Source organism: Oncorhynchus mykiss, chromosome 9, assembly GCF_057628025.1.
Source record: "Oncorhynchus mykiss isolate SJ-2025 chromosome 9, ASM5762802v1, whole genome shotgun sequence".
Lineage (NCBI taxonomy): Eukaryota > Metazoa > Chordata > Actinopteri > Salmoniformes > Salmonidae > Oncorhynchus > Oncorhynchus mykiss.
In genome coordinates, this window is record NC_143030.1 from 72,081,739 (window position 1) to 72,104,250 (window position 22,512).

Genomic DNA, 22,512 nt, shown 5'->3' on the forward strand with positions numbered 1-22,512 from the left:
TGGAAAAGGCCTAGAGTATGTTTGCAAATCCAAGATCAAGAACACTTTTTTCATTACTTGAGATGAGGGCCAATGCAGAGTGCATACAATCATAGTGCAGGTTTCCTTCTCTGGTGGTACAATAAACATGTTACTACCAAAGTAAATGGTACACACTAGTACTACTGCCTCTGGTTGAGGATGTCTGAGGATGTACTAAGTCTCTGGTTGAGGATGTCTGGCTTTCCTAAGTGCTTAGGTATGGTTGGCTGCTGCTGGCTGCCTTTGATGGTGTGACCAGTTGGAGTGGTAAGTGATCTAAACCAGAGCGGTCGGTTGGCTGGTGGGACTGATTTACGGTAAGAGCAGAGCTGGTGGTCATAGCTCTACAAGCAGTCTAGTGGTAACACCCAATGTGATTTACGGTAAGAGCAGTAGGGACCGAGCTGAAAGGTGGAAGGATACAGAGGTTGTTATGTGTAGAGCCCCGTGATCTAGTGGTCTAATGGTAACACAGTTCACATAACACAGTTCACATAGCACACATAAATATCTGTCTGTCGCCCCAGGAGACGGGACATCAATCCTCCCTACTGGGTCTCCTCTCCTCATTCATCTACCCCTCTACTTCAATACTGTCTGAATAAAACATTACAAATATTTGAAAACGCAGTGCTGTTATTAAACAGGGAAATCGAGCTAAAGGCTAGAGGGGAGCAATGGAGGTGGTTAGTCTTATAAGCAGTGCTCTAACACAATTGCATTTCAGGTCGTTCAATTCAAGAAGTAAACTGAAATGTCAATTCCAAACAATTTGCTTCATTACTTTTCAATGAAGAAAAATGAAATGGAATTGACCCATAGGGCTCTGGTCAAAAGTAGTGCACTACACAAAGAATTAGGGTGCCATTTGAGAGAGAGTTTGGACACAGCTGCTATGTAGCATAAGCTCCACAGCCAACACCTACCACAGCCGTGGTAGACTAGCCTACTAGCCTTTCTACACAGCCGTGGTAGACTAGCCTACTAGCCTTTCTACACAGCCGTGGTAGACTAGCCTACTAGCCTTTCCACACAGCCGTGGTAGACTAGCCTACTAGCCTACTAGTCTTTCTACACAGCCGAGGTGTAGAAGTGACATGTTCCCCTTAGGCACTGTTGTTTAGCCTATCTATCTCTGACGAGCCTGGCGCGAAGGATATACTGCTTCCTCGGGAACAGGCCCTGATCCCCATGATCTGCCTCTAGAGTAGGTGGAGAAAGAGGGGCCGAAGGGCGGGCTGTCTTCTAAGAATTCGTAGGCAATCAAATAAACCCCCACTTCCCTCCATTCTGCTTGCAAACAATAATAAAATCGACGAGCTATGTGGAAGATTAAACTACCAAACATACATTAAAAACTGTAACATCTTATGCTTCACAGAGTCGTGGCTGAACGATGACAATATCAACATGGTTATACGATGTACCAGCAGGAGAGAACAGCGACGTCTGGTAAGACAAGGGGCAGCAGACTATGTACTTTGGTAAACAACAGCTGGTGCATGATATCTCAGGAAGTCTCGAGCTGGTAAGACCCCGAGTTATCTCTGCTGCAGATGATAAGTTCATTAGAGTTACCAGCCTCAGAAATTGCAGTCGAGTAACAGACACATCTCAACCTCAACTGTTCAGAGAAGACTGCCTGAATCAGCCCTTCATGGTTGAATTGCTGCAAAGAAACCACTATTAAAGGACACCAATAAGAAGAAGAGACTTGCTTGGGCCAAGAAACATGAGCAATGGACATTAGGCCGGTGGAAATCTGTCCTTTGGTCTGGAGTCTGAATTGGACATTTTTGGTTCCAACCACCGTGTCTTTGTGAGACGTGGTGTGGGTGAACGGATGATCTCCGCATGTGTGGTTCCCACCGTAAAGCATGGAGGAGGAGGTGTTATGGTGTTGGGGTGCTGTCTGTGATTGATTTAGAATTCAAGGCACACTTAACCAGCATGGCCAAGTCCTTCAAGACTGTTGGAAAAGATTTCCCGGTGAAGCTGGTTGAGAGAATGCCAAGAGCGTGCAAATCTGTCATCACGGCAAAGGATGGTTATTTGAAGAATCTCAAATATAAAATATATTTTGATTCATTGAACACTTTTTTGGTTACTACATGATTCCATGTTTTATTTCAGTGTTTTGATGCCTTCACTATTATTCTACAATGTAGAAAATAGCAAAAATAAAGAAAAACCCTTGAATGGGTAGGTGTTCTAAAACTTTGGACCGGTAATGTGCATATGACATATGCAGTGATAATGAATAGTAGTAATACAGAATATAATACAATATAATTGCAATGCAGTAGGAATGAATACTACATTCTTAGAAAAAAGGGTTCCAAAAGGGTTCATCGGCTGTCCCCATAGGAGAACACTTTTTGGTTCAAGGTAGAACCCTTATTGGTTCCTGGTAGAACCCTTTTGGAACCATCTGTGGAAAGGGTTCTACATAGAACCCAAAAGGGTTCTACCTGGAACCAAAAAGGTTCTACCTGGAACCAAAAAGGTTCTACCTGGAACCAAAAAGGGTTCTTCAAAGAGTTTTCCGATGGGTACAGCCGAAGAACCCTTTTATGTTTTAGATAGCACCTTTTTTTGCAAGGATGTAATGAATATCAGGCAACGTTGTTATCAATGGACAATGAATGACTCACCCGTCATGTATGGATTTCATAGAAAGTACAGGCATGTGTGGGTGACTGTCTCGCTGCAGTCTGCACATTCAACCTGTAATGTTTTAAATCTAGTGCATTTTCTTTTTCACGCGGAGTGTACCTACTACTATATCATCATGCATTTTTCATGTGTTCCTGAGTGCAGCAAAAGTACATCTCCCCCCCCTTCTCTCTGTCTCGCTCTATCTCTGTCTCTCTCTCTCTCTCTTTCTGTTTCCAATGTGCTGCAGTGAGTCTGAATCTCAGACTGAATAGTTAGCAGACAACAGGCTGAGATTATCCCAGGGAAGAGAGAAGCTCCTGAGAAGACTCTTGGGAAGCATTAGGTGTGGGTCTGTGTGTGTGTGTGTGTGTGTGTGTGTGTGTGTGTGTGTGTGTATGTGTGTGTGTGTGTGTGTGTGTGTGTGTGTGTGTGTGTGTGTGTGTGTGTGTGTGTGTATGGGGGTCCTGGGAGGATTTCAACTGACTTGAAGTCATGCATTATGGTGTGTGTAATTTAATACAAAAGTAATAGCTATAGATTTTCCAAACAGACCAGTAAAATCAGCACAATATATTGTTGCCATTGATTAGTACTACCTCCCTACACCTTCCATGCCATTACCTCTAGAGACCACTCACATGTAATTAACATACTTACTCACTGTTGCAATAAACCAGAAATCAAACCGTGGCATACATCAAACTGAGCCGAGCCAAACCTAGCTGTACTGATCTGGCCTGCATAAAACTGAGCCGAGCCAAACCAAGCTGTACTGATATGGCCTGCTTAAAACTGAGCTGAACCAAACCAAGCTGTACTGCTCTGGCCTGCATAAAACTGAGCCGAGCCAAACCAAGCTGTACTGATCTGGCCTGCATAAAACTGAGCTGAACCAAACCAAGCTGTACTGATCTGGCCTGCATAAAACTGAGCTGAACCAAACCAAGCTGTACTGATCTGGCCTGCATAAAACTGAGCCGAGCCAAACCAAGCTGTACTGATCTGGCCTGCTTAAAACTGAGCTGAACCAAACCAAGCTGTACTGATATGGCCTGCTTAAAACTGAGCTGAACCAAACCAAGCTGTACTGATATGGCCTGCATAAAACTGAGCCGAGCCAAACCAAGCTGTACTGATATGGCCTGCTTAAAACTGAGCTGAACCAAACCAAGCTGTACTGCTCTGGCCTGCATAAAACTGAGCCGAGCCAAACCAAGCTGTACTGATCTGGCCTGCATAAAACTGAGCCGAGCCAAACCAAGCTGTACTGATCTGGCCTGCATAAAACTGAGCCGAGCCAGATCAAGCTGTACTGATCTGGCCTGCATAAAACTGAGCCGAGCCAAACCAAGCTTGTCTGCATACGCATCCATCATACTTGCTGGAGGCGTGCTGAAAATAACATATCCAAGGCAGTACAATTTGTTTTGGGTCGGCACAATGTCTGAAAAGTGTCTAGCCTCGAGAGAACAAGAAAGAGAGAGTATTGATCTTTACCTGTAGTTCGCACCAGGCCACCTCCACCCAGGTCTCAGTGTCTAGGCCTTTGTAAACGGTCTTAAAGGCTCCCCTCCCCAGCTCAATGTCAAACTTCAGAAACCTCCCCCCCGGCGAGGTGGCCACGGCCTTCATCTCTGCCTCCTCCTCCTGCTCCCTGTCCCTCTCCTTCCCCGTCTGGGCAGGGGCGGAGGAGGGGGTGTCCTTGGCCCCGGGGTCCTGGGTGGTGCTGGGGCTGGATGGGTCATGGTGAGCGGTGTCGTGTCCTAGGGCTGCGGAAGCTGAGGCGGCGGTGGCGGTAGCGGCCTGGGCCCCGGTGAGGGTGAAGACTGAATCCAGGTGGGGGGCGGAGTGGGACACCTCTGGGGGGTCTGCCGCTACCTCGTCCTCCTCCTCGCAGATCTCCACACTCTTCCTGAAGAAACGCTTCTCTCTCCTCAGCCTCGGCCCGTGACCTCCTGACCCTGAAGCCACCACGGTCGCAGCCGGGGATGAGGGTGTGGAGAGAGACATAGGTCTAAACGGAGGTATCTCCTCTTCCTTAACATCTCTGTCCTCCATCTCTCCTCGACCTCCTCTACTTCCGCCTCCTCTTGGTCCTTCTCCTGTATCCCTACCCTCGGCGGCTCTCCTCTCCTGAGCCTGGGAGGAGGGGAAGTCAGAGGGGGTACTTTGCGTCCTTTCCCTCCTGCCATCCTCCTGCTCCGTCTCCTCCTCTCGCGCTCCATCAGTTTTCTCTGAGGAGTCCTCTGTCCCCGTGGGTTCTCCAGGGTCCGTCGCCATGGGGATGCCCCTCCTGCTCCCCGTCCTCTCCTCCTCCGACCCTCTGGTTCTTGTTCAGTCCCCGTCTCTCCTCTCTTTCTGTGGTCCTCTTCTTACCCACCTTCTAGGTTCTCTGGCTGCTGTTGTTCCAGTGTTGCTGGTGACTACGGGGCTGGGCCCTGCCACTAGAGGCTCCCGTCCTCCTCTCTCCTTTCTTTAGAGTCTTTACAGAGGCATAAAGAGGATGAGCAGCACAGTGCTTCTTATCTCCACTCCGTCCTAGATTTCTGTCCTTACTTTCTTTCTCTCCATCTCCTAAAGTGCATACCCTTTCCTGTGCACCTTACCAAGGGGACTAAACTCAATAGGCACCTCAATAAAGCCTCGCCTCAGCCAACCTTACTATATACACACGCTGAGGCAGAAGAAAGTGTTTAATGTCTCTGGGAAAGAGAGGGAAGCTGAGGGAAGCTACCTCTTCCTCCTCTTCTAGATAATCTTCTCTGTCAAAGTCTTAAGGTGAATCTCCTCAGGTAAATCCTGTGAAGAAAACAAACAAACACATTAGTATTCAGCAGGCTAGTATAGCGAGATGCGAATAACTTTCCACTGTTCAAGTCATATTCAAATCATTCATTTCCAAGAACACCAGTTTCAGTTTGATGTTTGATGTTCTGGGTATGATGGTGAGGTCAGTGGGGGACTGCACAGAGGGAGGATCTGAGAATAATCAAAGTTCTCAGCTATATCCTGGTACTATATTCCTTTCCACAGTCACTCCTGTCTGTCAAAGAATGCCTGCTCACAATGTGTAAAATCCTATCAAATCAAATTGTTCTTATTAATGGAGAAATGTTCATACACTCCTCAGAGGAATGGTTTCCTCATTTTGAATGTAACTTATTCCTAATAGGACACTTTAAACACTGCCTGGCTAGCACCAATTTATGCTGTTACTCCCAGGCATTTCCCCAGTGTCTGTTCCATCTCAAGTGTTGATTGCCTTCTAAAAAAGGCAATATTCTGCAATGTATTTTCTATTTCTGCAGTTGTTAGTAGCTAGTAGCAAAATTGTATCTTCTAAATTGCTACAATCCTTAATTTTCCAGCCAGCCGATACAGACTGTTTCTTTCAGTTTCAACCCTCATAAGTCTGCTGAAGAGATTCTCCAGTAATAGGATGCTGGATAACGCAGATGGCATGTTCCATGTTTCCAGTGTTTTTGGGTTCATTCTGAAGACTGTCAGGTGATTAATTCATTTTGGATTGGGGTGGCAGGGTAGCCTAGTTCAAACCTCCGAGCTGACAAGGTACAAATCTGTCGTTCTGCCCCTGAACAGGCAGTTAACCCACTGTTCCTAGGCCGTCATTGAAAATAAGAATTTGTTCTTAACTAACTTTCCTGGTAAAATAAAGGTGAAATTTAAAAAATTAAGAACAGGCCATGCTACAAGCTGCCCATGTATGGTGAGACTTGAGATAATGTAGGCCTACTCTGAGGGAAGGAACCATTAAAATCTGTTAATCAAAAACCCTGATGACAGGGCCGGTTCAACTAAGCTTTCTACAGCCCAGCACTCCTGTCATAGAATAATATCTTGTATAGTTTCGCTTTGAGTTTGTCATCAATCAGAATTTAGTGAGTGTGTTGCAATTTTAGTTGTGTTTGGTGGAGACCAATGGTGGAGATCATTAGTCAATACAGCGGTACTAAATCCTGTTCTGATGATTAAAAATGGATGATTCAGTACTATGGACCATTCATTCCTTCATTATTCATTCATGAGCAGAGGGATGCTCTTAGCGATCTGTCAACTCTTAGCGATATCTGTCAACTCGTACTTGTAGCTACTCTATTACACAGTAACAGCCTTTTCGTCTTGGTAAGCAACTCCAGTGTAGATTTGGCCTTGTGTTTTAGGTCTTATTGACCTGCTGAAAGGTTATTGACCTGCTGAAAGGTTATTGCCCTGCTGAAAGGTTATTGCCCTGCTGAAAGGTTATTGTCCTGCTGAAAGGTTATTGCCCTGCTGAAAGGTTATTGTCCTGCTGAAAGGTTATTGCCCTGCTGAAAGGTTATTGCCCTGCTGAAAGGTTATTGTCCTGCTGAAAGGTTATTGCCCTGCTGAAAGGTTATTGCCCTGCTGAAAGGTTATTGTCCTGCTGAAAGGTTATTGCCCTGCTGAAAGGTTATTGCCCTGCTGAAAAAAGGTTATTGCCCTGCTGAAAAAAGGTTATTGCCCTGCTGAAAAAAGGTTATTGCCCTGCTGAAAGGTTATTGCCCTGCTGAAAGGTTATTGCCCTGCTGAAAAAAGGTTATTGCCCTGCTGAAAAAAGGTTATTGCCCTGCTGAAAGGTTATTGCCCTGCTGAAAGGTTATTGTCCTGCTGAAAGGTTATTGCCCTGCTGAAAGGTTATTGCCCTGCTGAAAGGTTATTGTCCTGCTGAAAAAAGGTTATTGCCCTGCTGAAAGGTTATTGTCCTGCTGAATCTGTTGGAAAGCTTAGCTCTTTTCCGTTACTTTTTATAAATAAAAAAACTCCCTAGTCCTTGCTGATGACAAGCATACCCATAATGTGATGCAGCCACCACCATGCTTGAAAATATGAAGACTGGTACTCCGTGATTTGTTGTATTGGATTTGCCCCAAAAGCTTTGTATTCAGGACATAAAGTTAATTTTTTTGCCACATTTTTTGCAGTTTTACTTTTGTGTATTATTGCAAACAGGATGCATGTTTTGGAATATTTGTATTCTGAACAGGCTTCCTTATTTTTTACTTAGGTTAGTATTGTGGAGTAACGACAATGTTGTTGATCCATCCTCAGTTTTCTATCACATCCATTAATCTCTGTAACTATTTTAAAGTCACCATTGGCCTCATGGTGTAATCCTTGAGCGGTTTCCTTCCTCTCCTGCAACTGAGTTAGGAAGGACGCCTGTATCTTTCTTGTGACGGGGTGTATTAATACACCGTCCAAAAGCTCAATTCATAACCTCACCATGCTCATAGGGATATTCAATGTCTGCTTTTTTCCCCCATATACCAATAGGTGCCCTTCTTTGCGAAGCATTGGAAAACGTCCCTGGATCGGTCTTCGAAATTCACTACTCGACCGAGGGAACTTACAGATAATTGTATGTGTGGTGTACAGAGATGAGGTAGTCATAAAAATAAATAAATAATGTAAACACTATTATTACACACAGAGTGAGTCCATGAAACTTATTATGTGACTTAAGCACATTTTTACTCCTGAACATATTTAGGTTTGCCATAACAAAAGGGTTGAATACTTTGTTAATACATTTCAGCTTTTTATTTTTTATTAATTTGCACACATTTCGAAGAAGGTGCGAAGGCCAGTGAAACAAAATCTTAATTGAATCCATTTGAAATTCAGGCTGTAACACAACAAAATGAGGAAAAAGTCAAAGGGTGTGAATACATTCTGAAGGCACTGTACATTACTACTTAGACCCATACAGTACAGTAATACATGCTATTGCAAGCTCCTCCATCTGTGGCCTACGTTAAGGCTATAGTCTGTTTACAGAATGAGGATTGAGACAAAGATGAAAGGTAGACACTATAACTATAAAGAGCACAAACTCTATTCTGTCTGTAGATACATGTCATAGAGGTACTGTAGGTCCAGCTGCTGTCTAGTCAGGTAGCTACAGTGATATTATTCCAAACCTCTCAATTGACTTATACCTCTTTCACATTACAGTGCTAACCTGAACTTTTCTCTTTGTCCTTTCCTGTCCTTTGACCTTATCAATTGATGTGACCACAAACAAGGGAAAGGAACCAGAGTGGAGACAAACATATTATATAGGACAGACATTAGCCTGGTCCCAGATCTGTTTGTGCTATCTTACCAACTCCTATGGTCATTGAAAATGAATTGGACATGACAGCACAAAAATATCTGGGACCAGACAGTGGGGAATGGGGACAGACATTATATAAGTGAGTCTATGAATGAGACAGACATGGGTCGATAGGTAAGGCCTCAGCAGGAAATAGGTGACACGGGGGAATATCTCCTTTAAACAGGAGCTTATTCCCCAGTGTCCCCAGGGCAAGGAGTTCCCATGGAACAGAGTTATCACAGTGCATCAAACACATTCACACTGACACAGCCCATCCCTCTCTCCCTCACAGTCACTGACTCTCTCCTACACACACATTTACACACACGCATACACAAACACACACATATGCACACACACACACACACACACACACACACACACACACACACACACACACACACACACACACACACACACACACACATACACACACACACACACACACACACACACACACACACACACACACACATATGCACACACACACACACACACACACACACACACACACACACACACAAGTATTGAATTTCAAGCACAGATTCAACTACAAAGAGCAGGGAGCTTATCGAAAGCCTCAAAGAGAACGGCAGTGATTGGTAGATGGGTAAGAATAACAAATCAGACATTGAATATGTCATTAAACATGGTCAAGATAATAATTATGCTGTGGATTATGTATTAAACCACCCAGACACATCAAAGATCTAGTCGTCCTTCTGAACTGAGCTGCAGGACAGGAAGGAAATTGCTTAGGGATGTCACCATGAGGCCATTGGTAATTTTAAAACGGTTACAAAGTTCAATGGCTGAGACAGGAGAAAACTGAGGATGGATCAACAATGTTGTAGTGACTCCACAATAATGACCTAAATGACAGATAGAAAAGAATGATAGAAATAATCCAAAACATGCATCAAAGCACAGAAGTAATACTGCAAAAAAACACAGCAAAGGAATACACTTTTTGGCCTGAATGCAAAGCCTTATGTTTGGGGCAAATTCAACACAAAACATCACAGCGTAACAGCTTCCTTATTTTCAAGCTTGGCGGTGGCTGCATCCTGGTATGGGTATGCTTGACATCGGCAAAAACTGGGGAGTTTTTCAGGATGAAAAGAAACGGGATGGAGCTAAGCTTAGGAAAAATTCTAGAGGAAACCTGCTTCAGTCTACTTTATACCAGGAATTCACCATTCAGTGGACAATAGCTTACAACACAAAGCCAAATATACACTGTAGTTGCTTACCAAGAACACAGTGAATGTTCCCGATTGGCCTAGTTACAGTTTTGACTTAAACAGACTTGAAAATCTATGGACTTGAACATTTCTGTCTAGCCATGATCCCCAACCCCTTGACAGAGCTTGTAGAATTTTGAAAAGAATAATGGGCAAATATTGCACAATCCATGTGTGCAAAGATTTTATAGACTTTCCCAAGAAGACTCATAGCTGTAATCTGAGGCTGGCACTAAGACAGCATTGAATGAGCTGTATTCTGCCATAAGAAAACAAGAAAACGCTCACCCAGAGGAGGCGCTCCTAGTACCTGGGGACTTTAATGCAGGGAAACTTAAATCCGTTTACCAAATTTCTATCAGCATGTTAAATGTGAAACCAGAGGAAAAAACACTGGACCATCTTTATTCCACACACAAAGACGCATACAAAGCTATCCCTCACCCTCCATTTGGCAAATCTGACCATAATTCTATCCTCCTGATTCCTGCTTACAAGCAAAAATTAAAGCAGGAAGCACCAGTGACTCGATCAATAAAAAAGTGGTCAGATGAAGTAGATACTAAGCTACAGGATTGTTAGCACAGACTGGAATATGTTCTGGGATTCCTCCAATGGCATTGAGGAGTAAACCACAGCTGTCATTGGCTTCATCAATAAGTGCATCGATGACGTCGTCCCCACAGTGACCGTACGTACATACCCCAACCAGAAGCCATGGATTACAGGCAACATCCGTACTGAGCTAAAGGCTAGAGCTGCCGCTTTCAAGGAGCGGGACTCTAACCCGAAAGCTTATAAGAAATCCAGCTATGCCCTCTGACAAACCATCAAACAGACAAAGCATCAATACAGGACTAAGATCGAATCGCACTACACCAGCTCTGACACTCGTCGGATGTGGTAGGGCTTGCAAACCATTACAGACTACAATGGGAAGCACAGCCGAGAGCTGCCCAGTGACACGAGCCCACCAGACGAGCTAAACTACTTCTATGCTCACTTCGAGGCAAATAATACTGAAACATGCATGAGAGCACCAGCTGTTCCGGAAGACTGTGTGATTACTCTCTCCGCAGCTGATGTGAGTAAGACCTTTAAACAGGTCAACATTCACAAGGCCGCAGGTCCAGACAGATTAACAGGACATATACTGAGAGCATGTGCTGACCGCCTGGCAAGTGTCTTCACTGACATTTTCAACTTCTCCCTGTTCGAGTCTGTAATACCAACATGTTTTAAGCAGACCACCATAGTGCCTGCGCCCAAGAACACTAAGGTAACCTGCCTTAATGACTACCAACCGGTAGTACTCACATCTGTAGCCATGAAGTGCTGGTCATGGCTAACATCAACACCCTTATTCCAGAAACCCTAGACCCACTCCAATTTGCATACCGCCCCAACAGATCCACAGATGATGCAATCACTATTGCACTCCACACTGCCCTTTCTAGAGGTCGACCGATTAATCAGAATGGCCGATTAATTAGGGACGATTTCAAGTTTTCATAACAATCGGAAATCTGTATTTTTGGGCGCCTATTATGCCTAATTAAACAAAAATACACCTTTATTTAATCTTTATTTAACTAGGCAAGTCAGTTAAGAACACATTCTTATTTTCAATGATGGCCTAGGAACGGTGTGTTAACTGCCTCGTTCAGGGGCAGAATGATAGATTTTCACCTTGTCAGCTCAGGGATTCAATCTCGCAACCTTACAGTTAACTAGTCCGACGCAATAACGACTTGCCTCTCTCTCGTTGCCCTCCACAAGGAGACTGCCTGTTACACGAATGCAGTAAGCCAAGGTAAGTTGCTAGCTACCATTAAACTTATCTTATAAAAAACAATCAATCAATCATAATCACTAGTTAACTACACATGGTTGATGATATTACTAGATATTATCTAGCGTGTCCTGCGTTGCATATAATCTGACTGAGCATACAAGTATCTGACTGAGCAGTGCTAGGCAGAGGCAGGCGCGTAAACATTCATTCAAACAGCATTTTCGTGTGTTTTGCCAGCAGCTCTTCGTTGTGCGTCAAGCATTGCGCTGTTTATGACTTCAAGCCTATCAACTCCCGAGATGAGGCTGGTGTAACCGAAGTGAAATGGCTAGCTAGTTAGCGCGCGCTAATTGCATTTCAAACGTCACTCGATCTGAGCTTGTGGTTGTTTCCCTTGCTTTGCATGGGTAATGCTGCTTTGAGGGTGGCTGTTGTCGTTGTGTTCCTGGTTTGAGCCCAGGGAGGAGCGAGGAGAGGGACGGAAGCTATACTGTTACACTGGCAATACTAAAGTGCCTATAAGAACATTCAATAGTCAAAGGTTAATGAAATACAAATGGTATAGAGGGAAATAGTCCTATAATTCCTATAATAACTACAACCTAAAACTTCTTACCTGAGAATATTGAAGACTCATGTTAAAAGGAACCATCAGCTTTCATATGTTCTCATGTTCTGAGCAAGGAACTTAAACGTTAGCTTTCTTACATGGCACATATTGCACTTTTACTTTCTTCTCCAGCACTTTGTTTTTGCATTATTTAAACAAAATTGAACATGTTTCATTATTTATTTGAGGCTAAATTGATTTTATTGATATATTATATTAAGTTAAAATAAGTGTTAATTCAGTATTGTTGTAATTGTCATTATTACAAATAAATAAATTAAAAGCTGGTGGTTCCTTTTAACATGAGTCTTCAATATTCCCAGGTAAGAAGTTTTAGGTTGTTGTTATTATAGGAATTATAGGACTATTTCCCTCTATACCATGTGTATTTCATTAACCTTTGACTATTAGATGTTCTTATAGGCACTTTAGTATTGCCAGTGTAAGTATAGCTTCCGTCCCTCTCCTCACTCCTCCCTGGGCTCGAACCAGGAACACAACAACAGCCACCCTCGAAGCAGCGTTACCCATGCAGAGCAAGGGAAACAACCACTCCAAGGCTCAGAGCGAGTGACGTTTGAAAACATTATTAGCGCGCGCTAACTAGCCAGCCATTTCACTTCGGTTACACCAGCCTCATCTCGGGAGTTGATAGGCTTGAAGTCATAAACAGCGCAATGCTTGACGCACAACGAAGAGCTGCTGGCAAAACGCACGAAAGTGCTGTTTGAATGAATGTTTACGTGCCTGCTTCTGACCAGCACTGCTCAGTCAGATACTTAGATACTTGTATGCTCAGTCAGATTATATGCAACGCAGGACACGCTAGATAATATCTAGTAATATCATCAACCATGTGTAGTTAACTAGTGATTATGACTGATTGATTGTTTTTATAAAATAAGTTTAATGCTAGCTAACAATTTACCTTGACTTACTGCATTCGCGTAACAGGCAGTCTCCTTGTGGAGGGCAATGAGAGAGAGAGGCAAGTCGTTATAGCCTTGGACTAGTTAAATGTACGGTTGCAAGATTGTATCCCCCTGAGCTGACAATGTGAAAATCTGTTGTTCTGCCCCTGAACGAGGCAGTTAATCCACCGTTCCTAGGCCGTCATTGTAAAATAAGAATGTGTTCTTAACTGACTTGCCTAGTTAAATAAAGATTAAATAAAGGTGTAAAATATATAAATATATATGTTTTTTTTTATATATTCCAAATCGGTGCCCAAAAATACCGATTTTCGATTGTTATGAAAACTTGAAATCGTCCCTAATTAATCGTCCATTCCGATTAATCGGTCGACCTCTAATACACACACAACTTTACCATACGTGCGTGCACACAAACACATGTCCTCTTTAAAAAAAATAACAAATCCTGACACCAGGGAAATTACCTCCCAAATTGGCAGCAAATATGATAAATATCAGTGGTCATAAGAGATAAGGATAACAAACAAAATACTGCTTAGACAAAGCCTGGTTTTGGGAGGCTTTGTATGGTGTGTGTCCCAAATGGCAACATATTTCCTAAATAGTGCACTACTTTTTACCAGGGCCCTGCTCAAAAGGAGTGCACTATATAGGAAATATGTTGCCATTTGGATCGTAGACCCTGTGTTTTTGTGTGAAGGCACATGTTCACAATCACATCATGTCACTGCTGGTCTGAATCTCATCCATTCAGCCTTGCAGTAATGGAGTTACATCAAGTAGGCCTACATGTAATGAGATCTGAACATCCAGCTGTGTTCTGCCTCCCTGTCCCTCCAGGCCCTTTATGGACCATATAGGTGTGGACACTTGACATGCAGCCTAATATATATATTTTTTTAATGCACAGCAGAAATCATCATGACTCTTTCAGTTGATTATTACGAATCGTTTACAATTTGCCAATTACTGCTCAGTTCCATTTAACCCCAAACTTCTCTCTGAAACTGGAACTCAAAGTAGATTTTTTTTTACAGTCTACTGCAAACATGACAAACTAGCTACAGTAAAATGTGTCACGTGGTAACCCCATACTTCTCTAATGAAACATGAACTCAAAGTTTGAAAATGTAGTTAATGTACAGGCTAATGCAAGCATGGGAAACTGAATTCCATCACACAATTTAGGCTACCACAGTCTCCATCACATAGTACACCATGGACATGGACAACAGAGGGTCCCTCTGTACCACAGAGTCGCTGCACTGCAAACATAACAAACACTGTGCTCCCGCTTTCCCTCTCTCCCTTCTTTTTCATCCCTCCCTTCATGGGCATACACACATTAATCCCCTGGGACTGAACAACTTCTGGTGATTTAGTCAGGCGGACAAAGGAGGAGCCTGGGGAATGGGGTGCGTGCCAGTGTGTGTTTGTGTTTCACTGTGTGCGTGGTCGTGCATGTGTGTTGGGGGGGGGGGGGGGGGGGGGTGCAGTGTTTGTGTGTGTGTGTGTGTGTGAGTGTGTGGACAGAAAGGGAATGAGAGTGGAGAGAGGGGACATCAAGGTTCCAAATTGAAAGAAAGAAAGAGAGAGAGAGCGCGAGAGAGGGAGAGAGATTTAGAGAAAAAGAGTGGCAGGTGAGCGTTGGGTCAGTAACCAAAAAGTTGCTGGTTCAAATCCATGAACCGACTTGGTGAAAAATCTGTTGATATGCCCTTGAGCAAGGCACTTAACCCTGGACCAGAGCGACTGTAAATGTGCGGAGAAAGAAGCAATGGGGCTGGCTGGTTTGAAGGGGTGGGAAAAATGTTGTGTGAAAGAGAACAAGAGAGAAATGAAGGGGGGGGGCACAGACAAAAAAGGGGGTTGTGGGGGATTCTCCCTGATTAAATATGCCAGTGTTTGTGTGAATGAAAGCAGTGACTATAGCTACATTTCTGCTTGAACAAAAACAACTACTGTTTGCACAGGGATGAATAGGACAGAGAACATGAGAAAAAGAGAGGAACGAGAGTGGATGGATTGGGGATAGAGAAAAATGACTGGAGCTATTTGATTCCATTAGCATAGTAATATTTCCATAGGCTGAGTGGCTGGTTGTGTTCGAATACCCATACTAGTGTACTAAATATTATACAATATTTTTTTTTTTAATAATATGTGAAATTTGTAGAAATAGTACTCGGAAGGCGCCATCCAATACCCGCCAGTCATTCATTTTGGTACAGCGCGTCAATTTATCTCATTATCAGATGTTGTCAAACATGTCGGAAAAGACGAGTGAATTCTACTAGATCAACTGCCGAAATGCAGTTTAAGTGTGTAGTGCGCTAGTATTGGTATTCAGACATGGCCACTGACTGTGACTAGGAGCAGAAGCTCGGTGAGTTTTGCCCTGTGGCGTATTGCTCCGTCCAGGGCACAGCAGTTTGGTCATAGAAATAAAATCACTGCACAAATCGCCGCCAATACACTCATTATGACATAATTGACTTAAATAGTGATCTATTTGTGTTTGGTGCCCCGTTGCCACATGGGGGTCACTGCTTTGGTGCCCCGGTGCCACGCTGCCCTATCGACCCACACTACTGGTGGGTTCAAACCCTTCAGGGGGGCGGGGAGACTTGGCATGTCCGTGACCCGGGACAACACCCTGTTGTTCTCTGCAAACATCAAAGCAGTGACCCGCTCTACAATATCAGTAGAATACGACCTTTACTCACACAGGAAGTGGTGCCGGTCCTAATCCAGGCACTTGTCATCTTCTGTCTGGACTACTGCAACTCTCTGTTGGCTGGGGTCCCCGTTGCTGCCATCAAACCCCTGCAATTTAGCCAGAATAGCTCAGTCCGTCTGGTGTTCAACCTCCCCAAGTTCTCCCATGTCACCCTGCTCCTCCGCACAGTCCACTGGCTTCCAGTCTAAGCTCGCATCATCTTCAAGGTGCTTGCCTATGGAGCTGCAAGGGGAAATGCCTCTCCATACCTTCAGGCTATGCTCAAACCCTACATCTCAACCCAAGCACTCCGTTCTGCCACCTCTGGTCTCTTTGCATCCCACCCCTGCGGTAGGGAAGCTCCCACTCAGCCCAGTCAAAGCTCTTCTATGTCCTGGAACAAGCTTCCCCTAAAGTCAGGACAGTGGAGTCCCTGCCTAACTTCCAAAAACTTCTGAAACCCTACCTCTTCAAATAGTATCTTAAATAACCCCACGAGGACTGGGGGAGGGACGTGGATGAAGGGGAAGGGGAGGCGATGAAGGAACGCAGGTAGGAAAGGGGAACGAGGGCGAGGACCTGCCACGGAAGAGGACATGGGAAGGGGACAGGGGTTGAGGCGGGACACTGGTGAGGGGAGGAGGGGACAGGGGGGAGGTGGGACACTGGTGAGGGGAGGAGGGGACACGGATGGAGGAACTCTCATAAGCCCGTTAAAGGCCTGCTCGTTAGCTCCTGCTGATTAATCCTGTGAGCACAGCACCGAAACCGACCGCCAGGGAGGTGTGTGTGTGTATGAATGTGTGTGTGTGAATGTGTTTGTCTGTGTGTTGGAAAGAAAGAAAAGTTTGAATACAAGAGTTGTTGCTACACTGTCCTCTGCCTGGCAACACACCTAAATAAGGCCATTCAAAGGATTGTAGACATCTGAGCCTGAGGAAGACCTTTGCACAATAAAAACATTGCACAATAAAACTGTGGGAGCATTTGTACAGTGGCAGGTATCTATCATTCAGATATCAGTGGCAGGTATCTATCATTCAGACATCAGTGGCAGGTATCTATCATTCAGACATCAGTAGCAGGTATCTATCATTCAGACATCAGTAGCAGGTATCTATCATTCAGACATCAGTGGCAGGTATCTATCATTCAGACATCAGTAGCAGGTATCTATCATTCAGACATCAGTAGCAGGTATCTATCATTCAGACATCAGTAGCAGGTATCTATCATTCAGACATCAGTAGCAGGTATCTATCATTCAGACATCAGTAGCAGGTATCTATCATTCAGACATCAGTAGCAGGTATCTATCATTCAGACATCAGTAGCAGGTATCTATCATTCAGACATCAGTAGCAGGTATCTATCATTCAGACATCAGTAGCAGGTATCTATCATTCAGACATCAGTAGCAGGTATCTATCATTCAATCATCAGTGGCAGGTATCTATCATTCAGACATCAGTGGAAGGTATCTATATCATTCAGACATCAGTAGCAGGTATCTATCATTCAGACATCTGAGCTTACATTTCAATCTCAGAAGGATGAATAGTGATACAGTACTTTGATGACGAGATGAAAGCATGTGTCCTATTAGTCAAAGTATCAAGTACCAGTCATTTTGTATTCAATCAAAGGCTACTGGAAAATCCTAAAGGCATACCCGTAACTGGAACTGTCCTGGGGTCAATGCATGATTCATGTAAAAGCTTCATTTATTTCTCTGGTTGGACGTATGTGATGAGGGATGGATACCGAGATGAACAGAGATGCTGGGTAAAGAGCCTATATAAAGCAACACCTGGGACAGTCTGACTAATTTACAGTTGAAGTCGGATGTTTGCATACACCTTAGCCAAATACATTTAAGGAATTTTCACAATTCCTGACATTTAATCCTATTAAATATTCCCTGTCTTAGGTCAGTTAGGATCACCACTTCATTTTAAGAATGTGAAATGTCAGAATAATAGTAGAGAGAGTGATTTATTTCAACTTTTATTTCTTTCATCACATTCCCAGTGGGTCAAAAGTTAATATACACTAAATTAGTATTTAGTAGCATTGCCTTTAAATTGTTTAACTTCGGTCAAACGTTTTAGGTAGCCTTCCACAAGCTTCCCAAAATAAGTTGGGTGAATTTTGGCCCATTCCTCCTGACAGAGATGGCGTAACTGAGTCAGGTTTGTAGGCCTCCTTGCTTGCACACGCTTTTTCAGTACTGCCCACAAATGTTCTATGGAATTGAGGTCAGGGCTTTGTGATGGCCACTCAAATACCTTGACATTGTTGCCCTTAAGCCATTTTGCCACAACTTTGGTTATGTAAGTATGCTTGAGATCATTGTCCATTTGGAAGACCCATTTGCGACCAAGCTTTAACTTCCTGACTGATGTCTTGAGATGTTGCTTCAATATATTCACATAATTTCCCCTCCTCATGATGCCATGTATTTTGTGAAGTGCACCAGTCCCTCCTGCAGCAAAGCACCCCCACAACATGATGCTGCCACCCCTGTGCTTCACGGTTGGGATGGTGTTCTTCGGCTTGCAAGCCTCCCCCTTTTTCCTCCAAACATAACGATGGTCATTATGGCCAAACAGTTCTATTTTTATTTCATCAAACCAGAGGACATTTCTCCAAAAAGTATGATCTTTGTCCCCATGTGCAGTTGCAAACCGTAGTCTGGCTTTTTTTATGGCGGTTTTGGAGCAGTGGCTTCTACCTTCTACCTTGCTCATTTTACTGTGGATATAGATACTTTCGTACCTGTTTCCTCCAGCATCTTCACAAGGTCCTTTGCTGTTGTTCTGGGATTGATTTGCTCTTTTCGCACCGAAGTACGTTCATCTCTAGGAGACAGAATGTGTCTCCTTCCTGAGCGGTATGACGGCTGCGTGGTCCCATGGTGTTTACCTGCGTACTATTGTTTGCACAGATTAACGTGGTACCTTCAGGCGTTTGGAAATTGTACCCAAGGAAGAACCTGACTTGTGGAGGTCTACAAAAAAAATGTATGAGGTCTTGGCTGATTTATTTTGATTTTACCATGATGTCAAGCAAAGAGGCACTGAGTTTGAAGGTAGGCCTTGAAATACATTCACAGGTACACCTCCAATTGACTCAAATTATGTCAATTAGCCTTTCAGAAGATTCTAAAGCCATGACATAATTTTCTAGAATTTTCCAAGCTGTTTAAAGGCACAGTCAACTTAGTGTATGTAAACTTCTGACCCACTGTAATTGTGATACAGTGAATTATAAGTGAAATAAGTCTGTAAACAATTGTTGGAACAATGACTTGTCATGCACAAAGTAGATGTCCTAACCAACTTGCCAAAACTATGTTAACAAGACATTTGTGGAGTGGTTGAAAAATGAGTTTTAATGACTCCAACCTTAGTGTATGTAAACTTTCGACTTAAACTGTATATCAACGCCCAAAACACACTGCTTCAGCTAACAGGTCTAGACTTGAGCAACATACCAGGAAGAGGAATAGTTTGTGTTTGGATAGAAGCTGAATGAAAATGTGCACTTGTACACAGACATCAGACCGTCCAACAACAACAACAACACAGTTTATAATAAGAATCTATTTTGAAGAGAGATGTTCAAAGACATAAAATGCCTTATCTAACTTTGAAAAGAGAAGTTAAACTTCCTTCCTCTCCTCTAATCATAATCACCATCACAGTATCCGACTCTTTGATAGTGTTTCTCCTGTCCTGTATTTAGACTGGGACTTGGAACTTCCATACAACACTCAAACACACAGTGGTTGTTCTCTTCCCATTGGAGGAACCCAAGACTTAAGAACACAACAACTACTATTGTCCAATCCAGGTCAAGCATGTGACACTGAGGGCAGTGTAGGTAGCAAGCACACAGAGGACCTTTAGATCCCTCAGAGAGGGAGGGGACTGAGATCCCTCAGAGAGAGAGGGGGGAAGAGAAAGAGAGAGGGGGGGGGAGAGCGAGTGAGATCACTCAGAGAGAGAGAGAGAGAGAGAGTGCGAGTGCAAGTGCGAGTGAGATCACTCAGAGAGACGAGAGTGAGAGGAAGGAGTATTATCTAACTGTCTATTATTCTGCTGTCCCACTCCCCCTCTCTTCTCTTCTCCTGTCCCCTTCTCTTCTCCTCTCTCCTGTCCTCCCCTCTCTGCTCGCTTCTCCTCTCCTGTCGACTCTCCTCTTCTCCTCTCTCCTGTCCCATCTCCTCTCGTGTCTCCTTCTCTTTTCCCCCCTCTCTTTTCCTCTCTCCTGTCCTCCCCTGTCCCTCCTCTCCTGTCCCCTCTCCTCTTCTCCAACACCGTCCTCCCATCCCCTCCCCCCTCTTCTCCTCTTTACTCATTTCTTCTGTCCCCTCCTTTCTTCTGTCCCTTGTCCTCCCCTTCCCTCTTCCACTCAACAGTCTATCTAATCCAGGTGAGAGGGCCTTAATCAGCGGATGTATCTGTGATGAGTCAGGATTACAACATGTTACTAAAGTGTCTTAGGTCTACTACTGAGATGACGCTCTGATCCCAATGGATGAATTAAGCTGTTTTAATACAACATACTACTGAGCAGATCACCTCTGACCTGAAATCATTTAGTATTAGGAGTTACACATGTTACTGAAGGGACCTAGGCCTACTACTGGAGTGGAGCATCATCTACTCAAGCTCCCATCTCTATGGATGAATGAGCACTTTTATTACTATGCCCACTACACATGCTACTAAAGTGGTTTAATATTCCTGGAGCCCTCGCCCATGGTGGATGGAGCTCTCGCCCGTGGTGGATGGAGCCCTCGCCCGTGGTGGATGGAGCTCTCGCCCGTGGTGGATGGAGCCCTCGCCCGTGGTGGATGATGCTCTCGCCCGTGGTGGATGGATCCCTCGCCCGTGGTGGATGGAGCCCTCGCCCGTGGTGGATGGAGCCCTCGCCCGTGGTGGATGGAGCCCTCGCCCGTGGTGGATGGAGCTCTCGCCCGTGGTGGATGGAGCTCTCGCCCGTGGTGGAAGGAGCCCTCGCCCGTGGTGGAAGGAGCCCTCACCCGTGGTGGATGGACAGGCCTGCTGTTTTAGGTCTAGGCCACTACATATCATACTACTGATCAAATTGGATTAACAGAATGGCCAAAGCCTCTCAGACCACGGCACATATTTTATTTCTATGCTACTGAGTGTCCCCTCTGAACCAAACTGTTTCATAGTTCATATTAGAATAGTGATTTATTATAAGCTGTACTCTTTATGGTTTTCAGTGACTGGGATCAGGGGGTTAATGTATTAAGTCCTCAGCATTTTTATCAAGAAGGAGTGGTCTGATAATGACTTGAGTACATCACTATTATAGGACATGGCTGAACCAAAAATGGCACCATATCCCCTATATGGTGCATTACTTTTAACCAGGGCCCTATTGGCTCTGTTCAATGTAGTGCACTATATAGGGAATAGGGTGCCATTTCAGACGCTACCATCTGCTATTACTCCCAGTGGGGGGATCCAATAAAACATTATACCAGTGCTTCGATGCTCTCTTTTAGCAAACTTTTTTTAAACAAAAAATGTGTATTTTGAATCATCACTATGTATATGTATATATATAAAACATTTAATAATAATAAAAGAGGATAATAATTTGGCAATGGCAATTCTGATTTACAAATGGACAAGCCAGTGACAGCCAATTGTAGTCATTTTTACAGGCTGTAGTATAGGGCCATGTGTGGTTGTCATCAGAAGACACATCATGTTGATGGATTCTAATTTGACCTTAACATAAAAGCAAAACGCAATTAATGATGGTGTTTGTAGCCTATAGCATGATATTGTTTACAATAAACACAACACGGCCAAGCGCAGGTCCTTCCTCAAAAGGCTCCTCTTGCTGGCTGACTGCTGGCTGGAGCAGACTGTAGAAGCCGTGGCAGGATAAATGTTGTCACCTAGCGCGCGAGGGTTTGCTATAATTTATGATTGACACGTCAGATTGAAATCCCACAAAAATCATAAATGGATACGCCAGGTTATAATAAGGCAATATATTTGTTGTTTCAGCAGGGGAAGCTAAAATACCGTAACAAGCAATTGGCAAATAATACATTTGATGGCATTTTCCATGGAGCAGGCGCACGGGCGCGAATTACTAGGCTATCCAGCACTACAGAAATCTGACATAACGCAAACAACCTATGAAAAAAGATATGAATTTAGAAGCCTGCCCTGTGCTGGGGATTAAATAAGAAAATGTGAGGCACGATATCACCGAGTAGAAGCATTTAACTCCCCAATTAGACATCATGGTAGTTAGCGTACAATAACAGACTGCAACACCTAAGCTACCCTGGTGAACAGAAATAGGGATTCTATTCCAAGCTGTCCAGCACTGT

The 22,512-nt window shown here is 44.0% G+C and overlaps 1 protein-coding gene across 5 annotated transcripts in view; it reads right to left on the minus strand.

The window, feature by feature from the left end:
- LOC110532715 (uncharacterized) overlaps positions 1-22,512 on the minus strand; it is an 88,349-nt gene that overhangs the window by 65,220 nt on the left and 617 nt on the right. For all 5 annotated transcript variants that reach the window (XR_016483412.1, XR_016483413.1, XM_090185293.1 and 2 more), the window contains exon 2: positions 4,177-5,478. Coding sequence is in view for 3 of the 5 variants with exons in the window: in XM_090185293.1 (XP_090041419.1) it covers positions 4,177-4,959 (783 nt within the window). In the remaining 2 variants the exon portion in view is untranslated. The remainder of the gene's footprint in view (positions 1-4,176; positions 5,479-22,512) is intronic.